This window comes from Ciconia boyciana, chromosome 4 (assembly GCF_034638445.1).
Source record: "Ciconia boyciana chromosome 4, ASM3463844v1, whole genome shotgun sequence".
Lineage (NCBI taxonomy): Eukaryota > Metazoa > Chordata > Aves > Ciconiiformes > Ciconiidae > Ciconia > Ciconia boyciana.
This window is the reverse complement of record NC_132937.1, coordinates 26,699,203-26,711,976: the sequence shown is the minus strand read 5'-3', so window position 1 is coordinate 26,711,976 and position 12,774 is coordinate 26,699,203. Positions and strand designations below refer to the sequence as shown.

Genomic DNA, 12,774 nt, shown 5'->3' with positions numbered 1-12,774 from the left:
TTATATAAGAAAATTAGGGCCAGAAAAATCACGGTGTAGCAAGCCACCAGTTTCTCTTGCTGAAGTGATAGGATTTAAACTTCTCCGTTACAGGAGATATCGAAGGAAAGGAAAATTAGGGCAAAACATCCCACCAGTTTCAGCACCTCTATGCCCATTTATAAACTAAAAGCGCAGCTTTGGCTGACTGCTGCCTGTGATCAATACTTCTGCTTTCACCTCCGAGGACCCTAAGTCAGGCGGCCAGAAAATGAGAAACAAGCAGCCAGTCACCACCCTGGAAAGCCTGGATTAACGTCTGGAACGCGAGGGCTGAGGCAGGAGAGGATCCCGTAACGCAGCAGGGGTTGAAGGGCTTCCGTCCCCCCGTCTCCTCCAAGCCCCTCGGCCGGCTCTGCACCACGAGCCCGCGGGATCCCGTGCCCAGGGGACTTCAGGAGCAAACCCAGCCCCTGCTCCGAGCCCGGGACGTCCCACGGGAACAGGAGTCAGGGCCCAAACTGCCCACGTTTGTACCGCAAAGCGCAAGCACAGGCACTTTTTTCGTCCTTAAAAAGTAACATTAAAAAGCCTCCTCCAAGTTTCACCCCAGCGTTATGCAGTTAAATATTCAGGGCATGGGAAGGAGCGGGGTTGGATCCGTTCTACAGCTCTTTGGCTGTGCCGCTGGTGTAACTGCAGTCACTAATAACTATTTGTATCAAAAATAGCGTGGCCAGCAGGAGCAGGGCAGTGATCGTGCCCCTGCACTGGGCACTGGTGAGGCCGCACCTCGAATGCTGTGTTCAGTGTTGGGCCCCTCACTCCAAGAGAGACATGGAGGGGCTGGAGCGTGTCCAGAGAAGGGCAACGGAGCTGGGGAAGGGTCTGGAGCACAAGGCTGATGGGGAGCGGCTGAGGGGCCTGGGGTTGTTCAGCCTGGAGAAAAGGAGGCTGAGGGGAGACCTCCTCGCTCTCTACAACGCCCTGAAAGGAGGCTGGAGAGAGGTGGGGGTCGGTCTCTTCTCCCAGGTCACAAGCCATGGGACGAGAGGAAATGGCCTCCAGTTGCGCCAGGGGAGGTTTAGACTGGACATTGGGAAATTTTACTTCACGGAAAGGGTTGTCCAGCACTGGAAGAGGCTGCCCAGGGCAGTGGTGGAGTCCCCATCCCTGGAGGTATTTAAAAGCCGTTTGGCTGAGGTGCTCAGGGCCATGGTGTAGTGGTGGGCTTGGCAGTGTCAGGTTTACGGTTGGACTCGATGCTCTTAAAGGTCTTTTCCAACCTATACGATTCTGGGATTCTGTGAACTGAATGCATACGGAGCAGCGCTCAAAGCAGATGAGCTGATCTGCCCGTGGACGTTGCAGCTCCACGGGAGCAGCAGGGAAATCCGAGCTTCGGGACCTGCCTGGTCCGAGGGATGTCCTGCCATGCCCCTTCAGAGCAACCTTCCTGCTCCACCTCCTCCAGCCTTCCCGCCCATAAAGCATTTACCTCACCCACTGTCTCCATTTAGCTTTTCCTAGGCTCCATCCCTTGCCCCTTTCCTCCCAGCCTTCCTTGCTTAGCAGTTACCGTATCTCTGCTGTCAGAGGTCTATCAGGTATCGATCCTCCATCCTACCTAAGCCCAAAATTTCTAGCAGCACCTTCAGCAGGGTCTAGTTAGGAAAACTTAAGGAATGGCACAGAACAGCGGTTTCCTTCCATTTCTCACGCACAACATGCACGTTATCCAACTGAAGAAGTGCAGCCTCTTTACATTTAACCGGACTGCCTAACTCGGACGTTTCAGTATTTCTCCTACAGCAGACTCCTCTGGAGAGGCCTCAAGGACTACGGCTGTCCCAGGGGCTGTTAGAGAAACCGGTACGGTGCGGTTTGCAAGCACGTCCTTGCTTACTCCTTTTCTTCCCTTTTTCTTAGTTAAACTTTTATTATTGTGTACTTGAAAATGTGTTCATCTGCCAATGACAGCTTATTTGTGATCTCAGCTCAGTTGGAAATTAGGCATCAAGATGTATAAAGAAAGATATATAAAGAAAGGCGAAGACAGATAGAACAGGCGGTGTCAGCTAGAGATACAACTTATCGGGGTAATTTAAGGTTGTAAATCACAACCTTTTTCAAGTTTGCGACTTGAATAATACCAGGCAGATGTCCAGAAATTCGGATACTTCACTCTAAAGTGAACTGTGATTCTAAATGTAAATCATGCATTGTTTTTTCCTTTTTCTAAGTGACTCTAACTACATTATTCTAAAATTAAGTCCTCCATTTGTCTGTCTGAAGGCTGGTTTCTCCTAATGAGATGAGCTACACCGGTCCTGCGGGAGAAGCAAACGCAGGGACCACACTCTTGCTCCACGTGCTCTTAGAAACCTGACAGTGCTGAGCTGGGCCATGTATTATATTAGTCACCGCTAAGAACAAAGGAATTCTTCAGATATACTGAATATTAAACTTTTCCTGAAAGACTTTGAAGACAAATGAATGCGGTAGGCCTGGAAAACAAACAGGGAGAGCCTCAAGGATGGGCAGCAGTGTGCAAAGTTCCCTTTTGCAGCGAAGAGGAAGCTTCACTGGGAAAGGGATGCTTGAAAAGCAACGCAGTAGAGGTTTGTAACATGGGGAAGGCAAGCTCGCATCATTATTTGTTGCTCTCCCCATATAGAAACTGAAAGCCACCCATTAAAACAAACAAAAAAAAGTTGGGTTTTATTTTTCACTAGTGTCCAGTCAGATGGGGAAACTCGTTGCTTTAAGGTATGCAAAGACCAAACATATAGATAGATTTAAAAAGAACCGGACAAATTCATGGAGAAGCACATCCGTCGGCGGCTACTGAACACCAGCCCCCGAGGCAACCCCAGCTCGGGATGGCTCCGATGGCTCGGGAGGCTGTAAAACCCCCAGGAAAAGCCAGAGGAGGGAGGAGCGCAGGCATGGGCGCTTTGGGCTGAGGGTCCTTCCCCGCTCCGGCCGCCCCAGCCTCCCTCGCTCTTGGGTTTGGGTTCTCAGGGACAGAGGAGAAACTGGGCAAAGGAAGGGAACTACGGCACCTTCTGCGTGGAAGATCCCGCTCAACATAAGCAGACAGAGATCTTCTGAAGGTGTCCATGTCACACAAATAGCTGGGATTGCTTAAATGCAGCTAACTTCAAAAAAATCTTTTTCTTGCTTACATCACTAACCATTTTACGTGCAAACTATTATTTGCTTTAGCTGCCATTTTGGGGACATGACTGAAATCTGTAGGTGACTAAAGAAAACCCCATATTTGAAGGAAAAACAGACAAATAGAGTCTTAAGAAGAAACACAGCAAGGAGCGTCTGCTGCAAGAGCCCAAAGATTTCGGGAGCAATGGGACAAAACTAACATCATCCCAGGACCGGGCACCACAGAAATAAGAACGAGACTTCAAACGTAGGAAAAGATAACCCAGGGTATCACTAGAGAGAAAGTAATGTACAGTGCTGCTTTACCCAGGGAACAGCTATGGAATATAATCAACTGTTTCTATTAATATCGCACAGTTGTTGGTCCATCACTGTACCACCGGCTTCAATGAAACACTATTTAAATACAGCCGCTGCCGCCCCAAAGGCTGAGCAGGGACAGGCTTAGCTGACAGCTTCGGTGTGCACTACAACTGTCAGGTTTAAACCATCGGGATATTTACCCCAGCTCTGAAAAGCACTGCTGGTGTCCAGAACAGCACCCAGAAAGGAAGAAAACTGATATGAAAAGCAAGAACTATTTGGACTAGGCTGGGACACGCATCGTGAAGACGGATGCAGATGCTCGGAGCACGTCCGTGCAGACCCCGCTCCTCGTGCCGGCGGGGAAGAGTTGCGGGTAAGAAGGATTGCAGCCCAGCCCAGCTGGCATCAGGTTTGTCATCCTGCCCCAAAGAGCAATCTGATGAAACCCGCGGGCGGTGCTCCCACAGCAGCCCTATACATCTCCCCAGCAGGGGCACTCGCAAGGTAACCTGCGGAGGGTGTGCCAAAGCCCGGCTGAACGAACTCCGAAACAACTTGAGGGTCATCACGGTAGGGTCTCGCTCTTCACCTCTGGGTAAAACCGATCCTCAGGTGGTTTTCCAAAAAAATGTAGAATGCAGAACAGATATTGATCCCTACTTAAACAAAAGGCTTTCATCACTTCCAACAAGTGCTCCTCCACTTCCCTTCGGCTTTTGGAAGAAAACCGTAAGATGTAAAGGTTGAGCAAGACGGAGGATCTTAGGCAAATATTTCATGCAAGTTACATGTAAGACCAAAAAAATACTTTGAAAGAGCAATTTTTAATGGCTTAAAAGTTAATATTAAAAGCTTTTTCAAGCCCATCGGAAATAAGGACAACGGGGGGGAGTTGGTAGGACCCGCAAACAACCGAGACGCAACAGGAGAATTCAAGGGAAAAAAGGGTAACAGAAGAAATGCTAAACAGATTATTTTCATCTGCCTTGCCATGGGACAGATGATATTTCACAAGGGATTAGTCAGAAAAATTGGCTCTAACTGAAGTGTCAATGTAAAGGCTTTAAAATAAATCAATAAAAAGAAAAATAAAGAAGAGCCAAATGACGTTTCTAAGAGCTCTCAAGAAACTCAAACACAAAATTGTCTAACTTCTAACCACAGTGTAAAACCGACTGCTTAGACCAACCTAGTGCTGAAGTAAAGAAGGTAGAAAATATTAAAAGCAATACTGAAAAGGGAGTTCTGTGAATTTGCAGAGCCACCAGATTTTAAATCTGACTTCTCTACTAAGAAAGATAATGAAGAGCAGTATACATATGGATAAATACACCACATTGCACAACCACCATCGCTTCTTTGGAGGCAAGCATGTCTTGCAAACCTAAATTATTTCAAAACCATGATGAGCACATTGATACAGGAGATCCAGTAAATATAACAGATTTGTACTCTCAGCTTTCAACAAAGCCACCTCCCGAAGGCTCTTAAAGAAACTAAATTGTCTTCAGACAACGAAGTGAGGATATTCTTGCAGGTTAAAAACTGATTAGGAGAGAGCCTACGAGAGCGGGAATTAGTAGTTAGCTTTATAAGGGAGGAGTATTGCCAGCAAATTCCCAGTTGTGCAGATCTGTACTGTTCAACATACTCATACACGGCCTGGAAAAAGACGTGGCATACGCCGGGGTTGTGACGTGTGGCAAGATCCTGATTCAGAATAATACAATATAATGTTCTGTGTAAAGAGCAGCTCTCGTAACAGTAACTTGCTGGGCAATAAATGCCATGCATACATAAAAACCACCAGGCAACAAACATGGGGGGAAAACAGCCTTATGCCATAAATACATGCAAGCAGGCTCTCGCTTACCTAACAAGCAGTCCAGAAAGAGAAAAACTAGAGCTACAGCGGGTAATTAGTGACACTAGCTGACGGTTAAGCAGCAGAACCAGCCCCTCGCTGCCCCCAAGAAAACCCCAACAATGAGCAACGACTGGGCGAAGAGCAGAGAGAACCCAGAAGCCCGTTATGGCCCTCTACGAATTCACGACACACCTGTATTTCGGATACGGAGCAAAGATCTGGTAAGTCCATCCAGAAAGAGCATCAAGGTCTACAGAACAGAAGTGAAGAGAAGTCAGAAAAAGCAGAGGGTGGTTCCTTTAGAGGACGAACTCAATAAATGCGGATTCTCCAGCTTGGAAAAGGGACCACTACGGCGGGGGATGACGCAGGCTACGTAAGCCCAAACGACAGGGCAGAAAGGCTGTTATCATCTGGTGCCTATGGCAGCATGAGAAGGAGGGAGGGCCACATCGGGTCTTGAGGGAGCAGAGTCAACATGAAGGAGGAGGAGCACCGTTTCACAAAGGTGTAACCTCCCTGTGCCAGGCCAAGCCTCCAGGAAAGGCTGGGTCACTTCACGGAGAAGAATGAACTCAAGCTTCCTAAATACTCAGCACTGCACCCAGCGCTGGAACGACTGGGAGAATATCATATATGGTTGCTTTGTTTTTAGGTTCCTCCCACGGAAATCCTTAGAGTCTTTGCTGGAGACAGGACCATCGCACAGATGGGCTTTTGGTCTGAACAAGGACAGATGTTTTCAAGTTCTTATGCAAAACACCGAACAACTTGGCGCAAGGAACGCCATGAAACTCCCCCAAATCTGGAAGGGCACAGTTAACCCAAGACATTTCTGCATTGGGCTTTAATTGAATGAAGTAGCCAAATCCAGACTTCAAGAAAGGTTGCAATTAATTAATTGATGATGGACAAAGTTTTGAGGCAAGAGCAAGGGAACACTCAATGAAACTTCCAGGAAAAGAAATTAAAACAGGGAAGGGAAGTCCATCTCCACACGGCAGGTAGCCAGCGTGCAACCAGGGGAAGCCGTGCAAGCAGACAGCTTCAGCGGGTTCAAAGGGGATTAGACAGCTGCGTGGGCAACAGGTCCGTAAATAGGTGCTTGAAGAAGCAGGCAGGGATGCCCCCTCCAACCTCACTAACATGACAGTCCTGGGTGCTGGGGCAGCACGAAGGGCAGGAGCTGCAGAAATGGCCAGGATCACATTTTTGCCACTGAATGCTAAGCGAGATGGACCACCCGTCTGAAGCAGCAAGGCATTTCTTATCTACCTACGCTAGTCTGTCTTTCCTCAACCTGCTCTAGGTGCACTTATTATTAGAGAATACAACTACGCACAGGTGAGCCTGAACACTGGCTTCCCCACTTGAGAAGGCAGGTCTCCACCGACACGAAGCATCGGCAAATTTTGGCCTGAGGCAGAAGACAAAGCTAACTTGGGAACGGGATGGTAAAACAGGATGCGAAAATGCACCGCTAAAGCTGTCGCTCTTACTCGTGAGCTATTCCCCCACTCGCAAGACTATTAATGTACTGAAGACATCGTGAAAGCCTGCAACCTTTTGATGGATTGATTCTAACTCTGTTGAAGAGCGTGTTTATTGTTACAGTTAATCTCCTAAAACTTTCTCAGCATGTTTCTGCAAAGAACAGTTCTGCACTGGAAGGCAAAGGGACAGAATGATGAAGTACAGCCTTTTCACATCCTTCTGGTGGGATTCTGGTTGTAAATCTTAGATTATTGAATAAACTTCCAGGAATCTGTATCTCAGCGAGTATAATTATATCTAGCAAAGCATCTAGTGTAAGCGATAGGCTGGAGCCTTCTATTACAGAATTCCAGCCAGACTTTTTATAGTTTAAATTCTAGTACGAACTCACGCTGTTCTGATGGAATAGTGCTTTCTGAAACAGCAGACTGGAAATTATGTTTCTATGTTAAGAAGAGTGGAAAAACTTGCACCATCTCGGTATTCACAGCTGATGATCTTCCCAAATTATGAGGAAGTGACATTGCTGGATAAAAGTCGTCGTCGTCTTATACTGCGCGACAGTTCACCACCCTCCTGTAACTGGAAGCTTAACGTTCTTGTAAAATATACAGTGCAGTATTATGTGACTGCTCGGGTAATAAAATTACTGTGAAACCAGTGCCTCAAGGGGAAATGCACATAATGTTTCTCCTGGAAAAGCTGCATGTCACAGTGCATAATGTCATACAAACAACATGTCATTAGAAGTGAAAGCAGCAAGCGGGATTAATACACGCGTCAGATGGATACGATAGACTCGTACAGCATATGCTAAAGGCGCTCTGTCTCAGTAACTGGTTGCTTAAACACTGCACTGCTTCAGACCCTTGAAAATAAAAAGCCGACGCTTAGCATACAATTAACCACTGCCAATGCCATCCTACAGTCCCTTGAAAGGATTTGCTTCCAGCTGCCGTTCAGAGCTGCACGACCGTCGGGGAACGCAGCTCATCTGCCCGAGCCCGTCTCGCCCGGGGACCGGGACGGAGGCACATCGGCTCCTGGCTGGGCCAGCTCCAACAGCTTTCTCGGGAAAATCAGGGAAAAGACAGTGCCTGCCCAGACTTCAGGGGAGGTTCGCTGCTTTAGGAGGAGAACAGGACTTGCATCGAGATCCAAGAAATACTTTTGCAGCCCTCAGTTCAGACATAGCTCAACAGTACTACTTGTTGAATATGTACAGCTGCTAAAAAAATCTGCATCTTTCTATTGTTGCTCTTCTGATTCACACACTGGGTTCTTCAGGAGATGAATCCAGATGAAAATCTGGATGCGTTTTCCACATGGGAAATTTCGGCACTTTTCTGGGTGGTTCCGAGAGGCACGGGGGCAGGAGACCGCATTCGCACTCCTACCTGTTTATGTCCCTCTGCAAGATTTTCCATCCCTAAATGTTACCTGCAAGGCTTCTGCACCACTGGCGCAAAGACGGCCGAATTAAATTTGACTCTCCTTATTTTGAGGGAGAGAGTGATTTTCCTATGTCACGCACAGAAGCAGCGATACGTTGTAAAGGAAGAACTCTCAATGGAATGGCAAGATTGAGCACAGAAATGCTATCCTGAAATGGGATACGTTTTTCTCAGACAGTGACAAATTAAGAAGAGACTGTATTTAGTTTCTTCTTTGTTCAGAGACCTTGAAAAATAGGATGCCGAAACCAGGACACCATGTGTTAATGTTTGAACACACCCTCCATTCTTACTGCATTAGTCCTGCTCGCAGTCATTCAATACAGAATCATGTGTGTAATCCGAAACATGTGTCCAGCGATGTGTTCCCTATTTACTAATTATTTAATTAGCTTTCTTTGCTCTTTGAGATACAGGCAAAGCAGTATTTTTTTATTTCCCGTATTTAAGTATGAACCAGTATTTGCCAAATCTTTACGTATACAGAGGTATGCTCTTCATGTACAGAGTCACTCTCAGCAACGTCAGAGGTGGCTCTCCTCCTTACAGGGACACGCCGCCATCGCCACTTCCCCCACCCCCACGGGGAAACCCAGCAAAGAACTGAAGGGGACGGATGTCGTGATACAGAAGTACCACTTCGCACGGCACTGCAGGCGATTAACTCACTAAAGACAACAAAATTGGACTTCAAAACCAGCGGGATCAGGCACTTAGCTGGTGCAATGTCTTCCATACAAACCCTGAAGCAAAGCGCTTTGCTGTAATCATATTTAATTCACAAGAAGAAGTAGTAGCAGTAAACCGCATAAGCAAAGGAGGCAAAGGTCAACTCTGATGTACTTATTTCCATGAAATTCTTGCTATCTCTCTGCACCTACTGAACTAAGAAGCTAGTCCTTCCGCACACTCCAATATACCACCTTGATTTCAGCTCCTCGGCGCTAGCCCAGTGCACTGAAGCAGATGCCAGGGGAGACAGGAGGGAAAGGGAGAGCCTCAGGCGGCAGCCGCAGCGCCCGACCTCAACTCACCCATGATACTGTCCGTCCCGTTGGCAGGGGGTGTGCAAGAAGACGCGCTGTAATGATTTGTGCCACTGCGGTGGAAGGTGGACATCGGAGGAAGACTGGAATTGATGTCTGCTGAGGAGTGTGATGGGTAGCTCTGTGGCAAAAAGGATAAAAACAGGAAATATTTTAACTATTGAGAACATGAAAGGCAGCAGGCTGCTCATATTGCCCCAGTCCCAAGTGCTGTCGTGCTTCACCCAACCGAGAAAAGCAGAATGCTGCCCGAAGACTAAGCAGGGAGCATATTTTTCTACCCTACTTTGACATCTTCTGGAGGAGACGCAGCATACACCTATCTGATAGGGACAAACATCCACAGCGGACGGTTCATAACTGGTGATGGTACCATAGAGATGTAATGAGAAGAAATTAAGAAAGAAAAGTTAGGTGATGTATCAAGCAAACCTTTTTGAGAGGGACAGCTATGGGCTGGAGGAGAAGCCTTCCAAGGGAGGTGGCAGAAACCCCACGCTGCTTTTGACATTAAAAACAAGAGCTGACTACAAGACGTGCGTGGCTGGTATTACAAAACGTGCCGTAAGGAAACACACCGGCACCCCAGGTAATCAACTGCATCAATTTTCCCTCCCATTGCAGTGCCTGTGCGACAGACAAAAAAATCCCCCCCCCAAATGGAAAATGCAACGGATCAAGTTCTCCAAGCAAGCGGGGAACAAGCGGCCCACAGAAGACTTCGGTAGCTGTATGGCTGGATCAACACAAACCTTCCTTTCTGTGACACAACATTGCTGCGGTCAAGTGTTTTGCTGAATTCGCATGACTATAAACCTGGCTTACATTAGTGCCGTTTGTCACTGTTGCCTAGTCTTTTCTTGATCAGCATAAGCCACCGTGTGCAGACAGGTCCTAGAACGTGGCCACCTTTTATCTCCATCACCGCATTGCCCCCAGCAGAGACGAGGTCCTGCAGAAGACCTCCAGGTTTTGGAGACTCTGATACAAAGCCTCCTTAGAAGCACGGGTAGCTGGAGACACGTGGCAGTACCTGGCCCAGGATCAAGGCCCTGAAGTTAGTGCAAGATCATCTCTGTGCCCTCTGCCTCCCCAGGTGGTTCAGCGGAAGTTGGCTGAAAACATCCTTCCCTTCGTTTGTACTATTTAATTACTTTTACAGCATTTCTTGTAATTAAGTGCCAAGTAACTGAATACTTGAAAGTTATCTCAAAGAATGTAAACAACATAGCCCAAACCTATTTTTCTTATCCGTGGAAAAACAACCACCAACTCTGAGGTCTGAAGAACATTTTCAGGCTTTGACTCATTATAAACCACGCCAGGACTTCAGCCCCAAACCCGCCTGGCTGAAATGGCCCAGCCGAGCAGAATTTCTCATGTGCTGGAGACAGGGGTGAAGCAGGCGTGCTCAGGTCAACGGTCTGAACACGAGGGACTCCATCTCCCCCGCCGAACGGCTGTTCCGTGACACGTATCGAAGTGCCGGTTTGGGGTTTTCTCATTTCTCAGGGGGAGACATCAAACCACTATTGCCAAACATTTGAGGAAAAACACGGGATCTGACTACAGCTTCGTGGAGAACTGTCCTCTGTATTCAATGTATCTCTTTAGAAAATCGCTGATATGCCCGAGAAAGTCAAAATAATAAACAGCTTTTCTTTCTTTCTTTCGCTATATGCATTTTCTCTACAGGTCACTGAGAAGTTAAGGACATTTGCAGGGAGTTGAACGGAAATCACTCGACCTTTCCCTGACGAGCTGACCACTCGTGGGTGCTCCAGCTGACCACAAACTGCTGACCTCTCACCCATGCTCCAGCAGAAATTATGCGGAGTTTACTTAAAGCATCACTGCCTCCCTTCTGCCCCAGTGCTACCTAAAATATAGAAGGCTCTGCTGGTCCAGACATACATAAGAAATGATTAATACGAGCATCATCGGCACTGAACACCTGCAACTCAAACTGGTATCAGTGGTCCTCACTACGTCTGAAAGTTAGGATAAAGAAAATAATACCTACATAGAAAAACATTTTGGGGAGTTTAGGTGGAATATCCCTACCCATTTTACACCGCGGAAATATTTTAATTCTTCATAAAAACCCCTACATGTTACAAACCCAAGAAATTCAGAATCAAGGTAAACTTAAATGCAAAAATGTTTGCAGACGTGCCCCGTGAAGGCACTCGGCTGTCTTACCTCTACCTTGAGCTGATACCGTGCAAAGCCACCTAATTCTGATGAATGAGTATCAGTGTAGATAACAAATTAGATTAAATTAGGTTTTAAAAGTTATGCTCAATTTTTATTCTATATGCTTGTCACTTCAGAGCAACGTTAAGTTTGCTTAGTGCCTTAATTACGCCTTTTATAAGGACATGATTAAGCAGTTTTTGAGGCAATTTCTTTTGCTTTTGACTTCCTATTAATTTTACATAGCAGTGTGCTAACCTCATTAAATGTGAGACTTTAAAGATTTGTTTTGCAAATTAATTTTCAGTTTGCAAGAGTGAGTTTAATTCTTCTTATTCCCCAAAAGATGGTTCCGCCAGACTTTACAGCAACGGACTCCTTCCTCCCTTAAAAGCAGTACTCCTCATTACTCTTCCTTTTTAATGGTCTCCAAGCATGAAAAGTAGAGATACAGAATAGAAAAACATTAGTTGGAATGTTTCACCCATTTTGAGAAAAATTACTTCACTTTGGCTGTCTGTTCGTTTCTTTACCTCTTCCTTAAAACCAAACCAAACCCAAAAAACCTGAATTGATGCAATCCAGTGTTATTTCTATATCATCAATTCAGCCGTGATATTAGGAGAATATCCCCTAAGCTGTACTCAGATGAGACTTAATTCCAGTTTTATTCTATTCCAATACAATAGATGGAATCGGTCCCAGCATCTTCCTCCTGCGAGAGATCGGGATGTACCAGAGAAAATAAAAAAACCTCCCTTTTTTAAAGCAGAAAATTGATGCTAGATAGTTATCTGCAAACTCAGCCCAGCAAAGGACACTGACTGCCAGAAATTATGAACACCAAAAAGCACAGGCGTGTGCAGCTCATCGGCAGGCTGGCGGCCGCGAGACGAGCAGAGGGTACAAACCCGGGCTCAACTCTCCTCTTGCAACTTCGGCTCAAGGAACAGTCTGCGTGACAGGGTTTTTCCTCCTCTTTTCACTTCCCAGTGAAAAGGGAAGGTTTCCCTTTTCTAGGAGAGGTTCTGCACAGAGGTGGTGATCTTCAGTGGAAACACGTACTGCACGCAGGGTGAAGCCGCGGCAGGACCTAATCACCATCCTTCCAAAGGCAGAGGCAGCCACCTCCGCTCCCGAGAGCTTCCCAGCCCGTGCTACCCTTCGGCTGAAAAGCTGCCTTCCCTCAGCGCAGCCCAAATAAAACCTTTACGGCAAAGTTTGCCGAGATTGCTCAAACTTGGTTTTG

General features: G+C 46.8%; 1 protein-coding gene across 14 annotated transcripts in view; it reads right to left on the bottom strand.

The window, feature by feature from the left end:
- The window catches only part of TCF4 (transcription factor 4), a 243,023-nt gene that overhangs the window by 28,942 nt on the left and 201,307 nt on the right, over nt 1-12,774 (bottom strand). For all 14 annotated transcript variants that reach the window (XM_072861043.1, XM_072861048.1, XM_072861046.1 and 11 more), the window contains one exon: nt 9,318-9,450. In XM_072861043.1, coding sequence (XP_072717144.1) covers nt 9,318-9,450 — 133 coding nt within the window. The remainder of the gene's footprint in view (nt 1-9,317; nt 9,451-12,774) is intronic.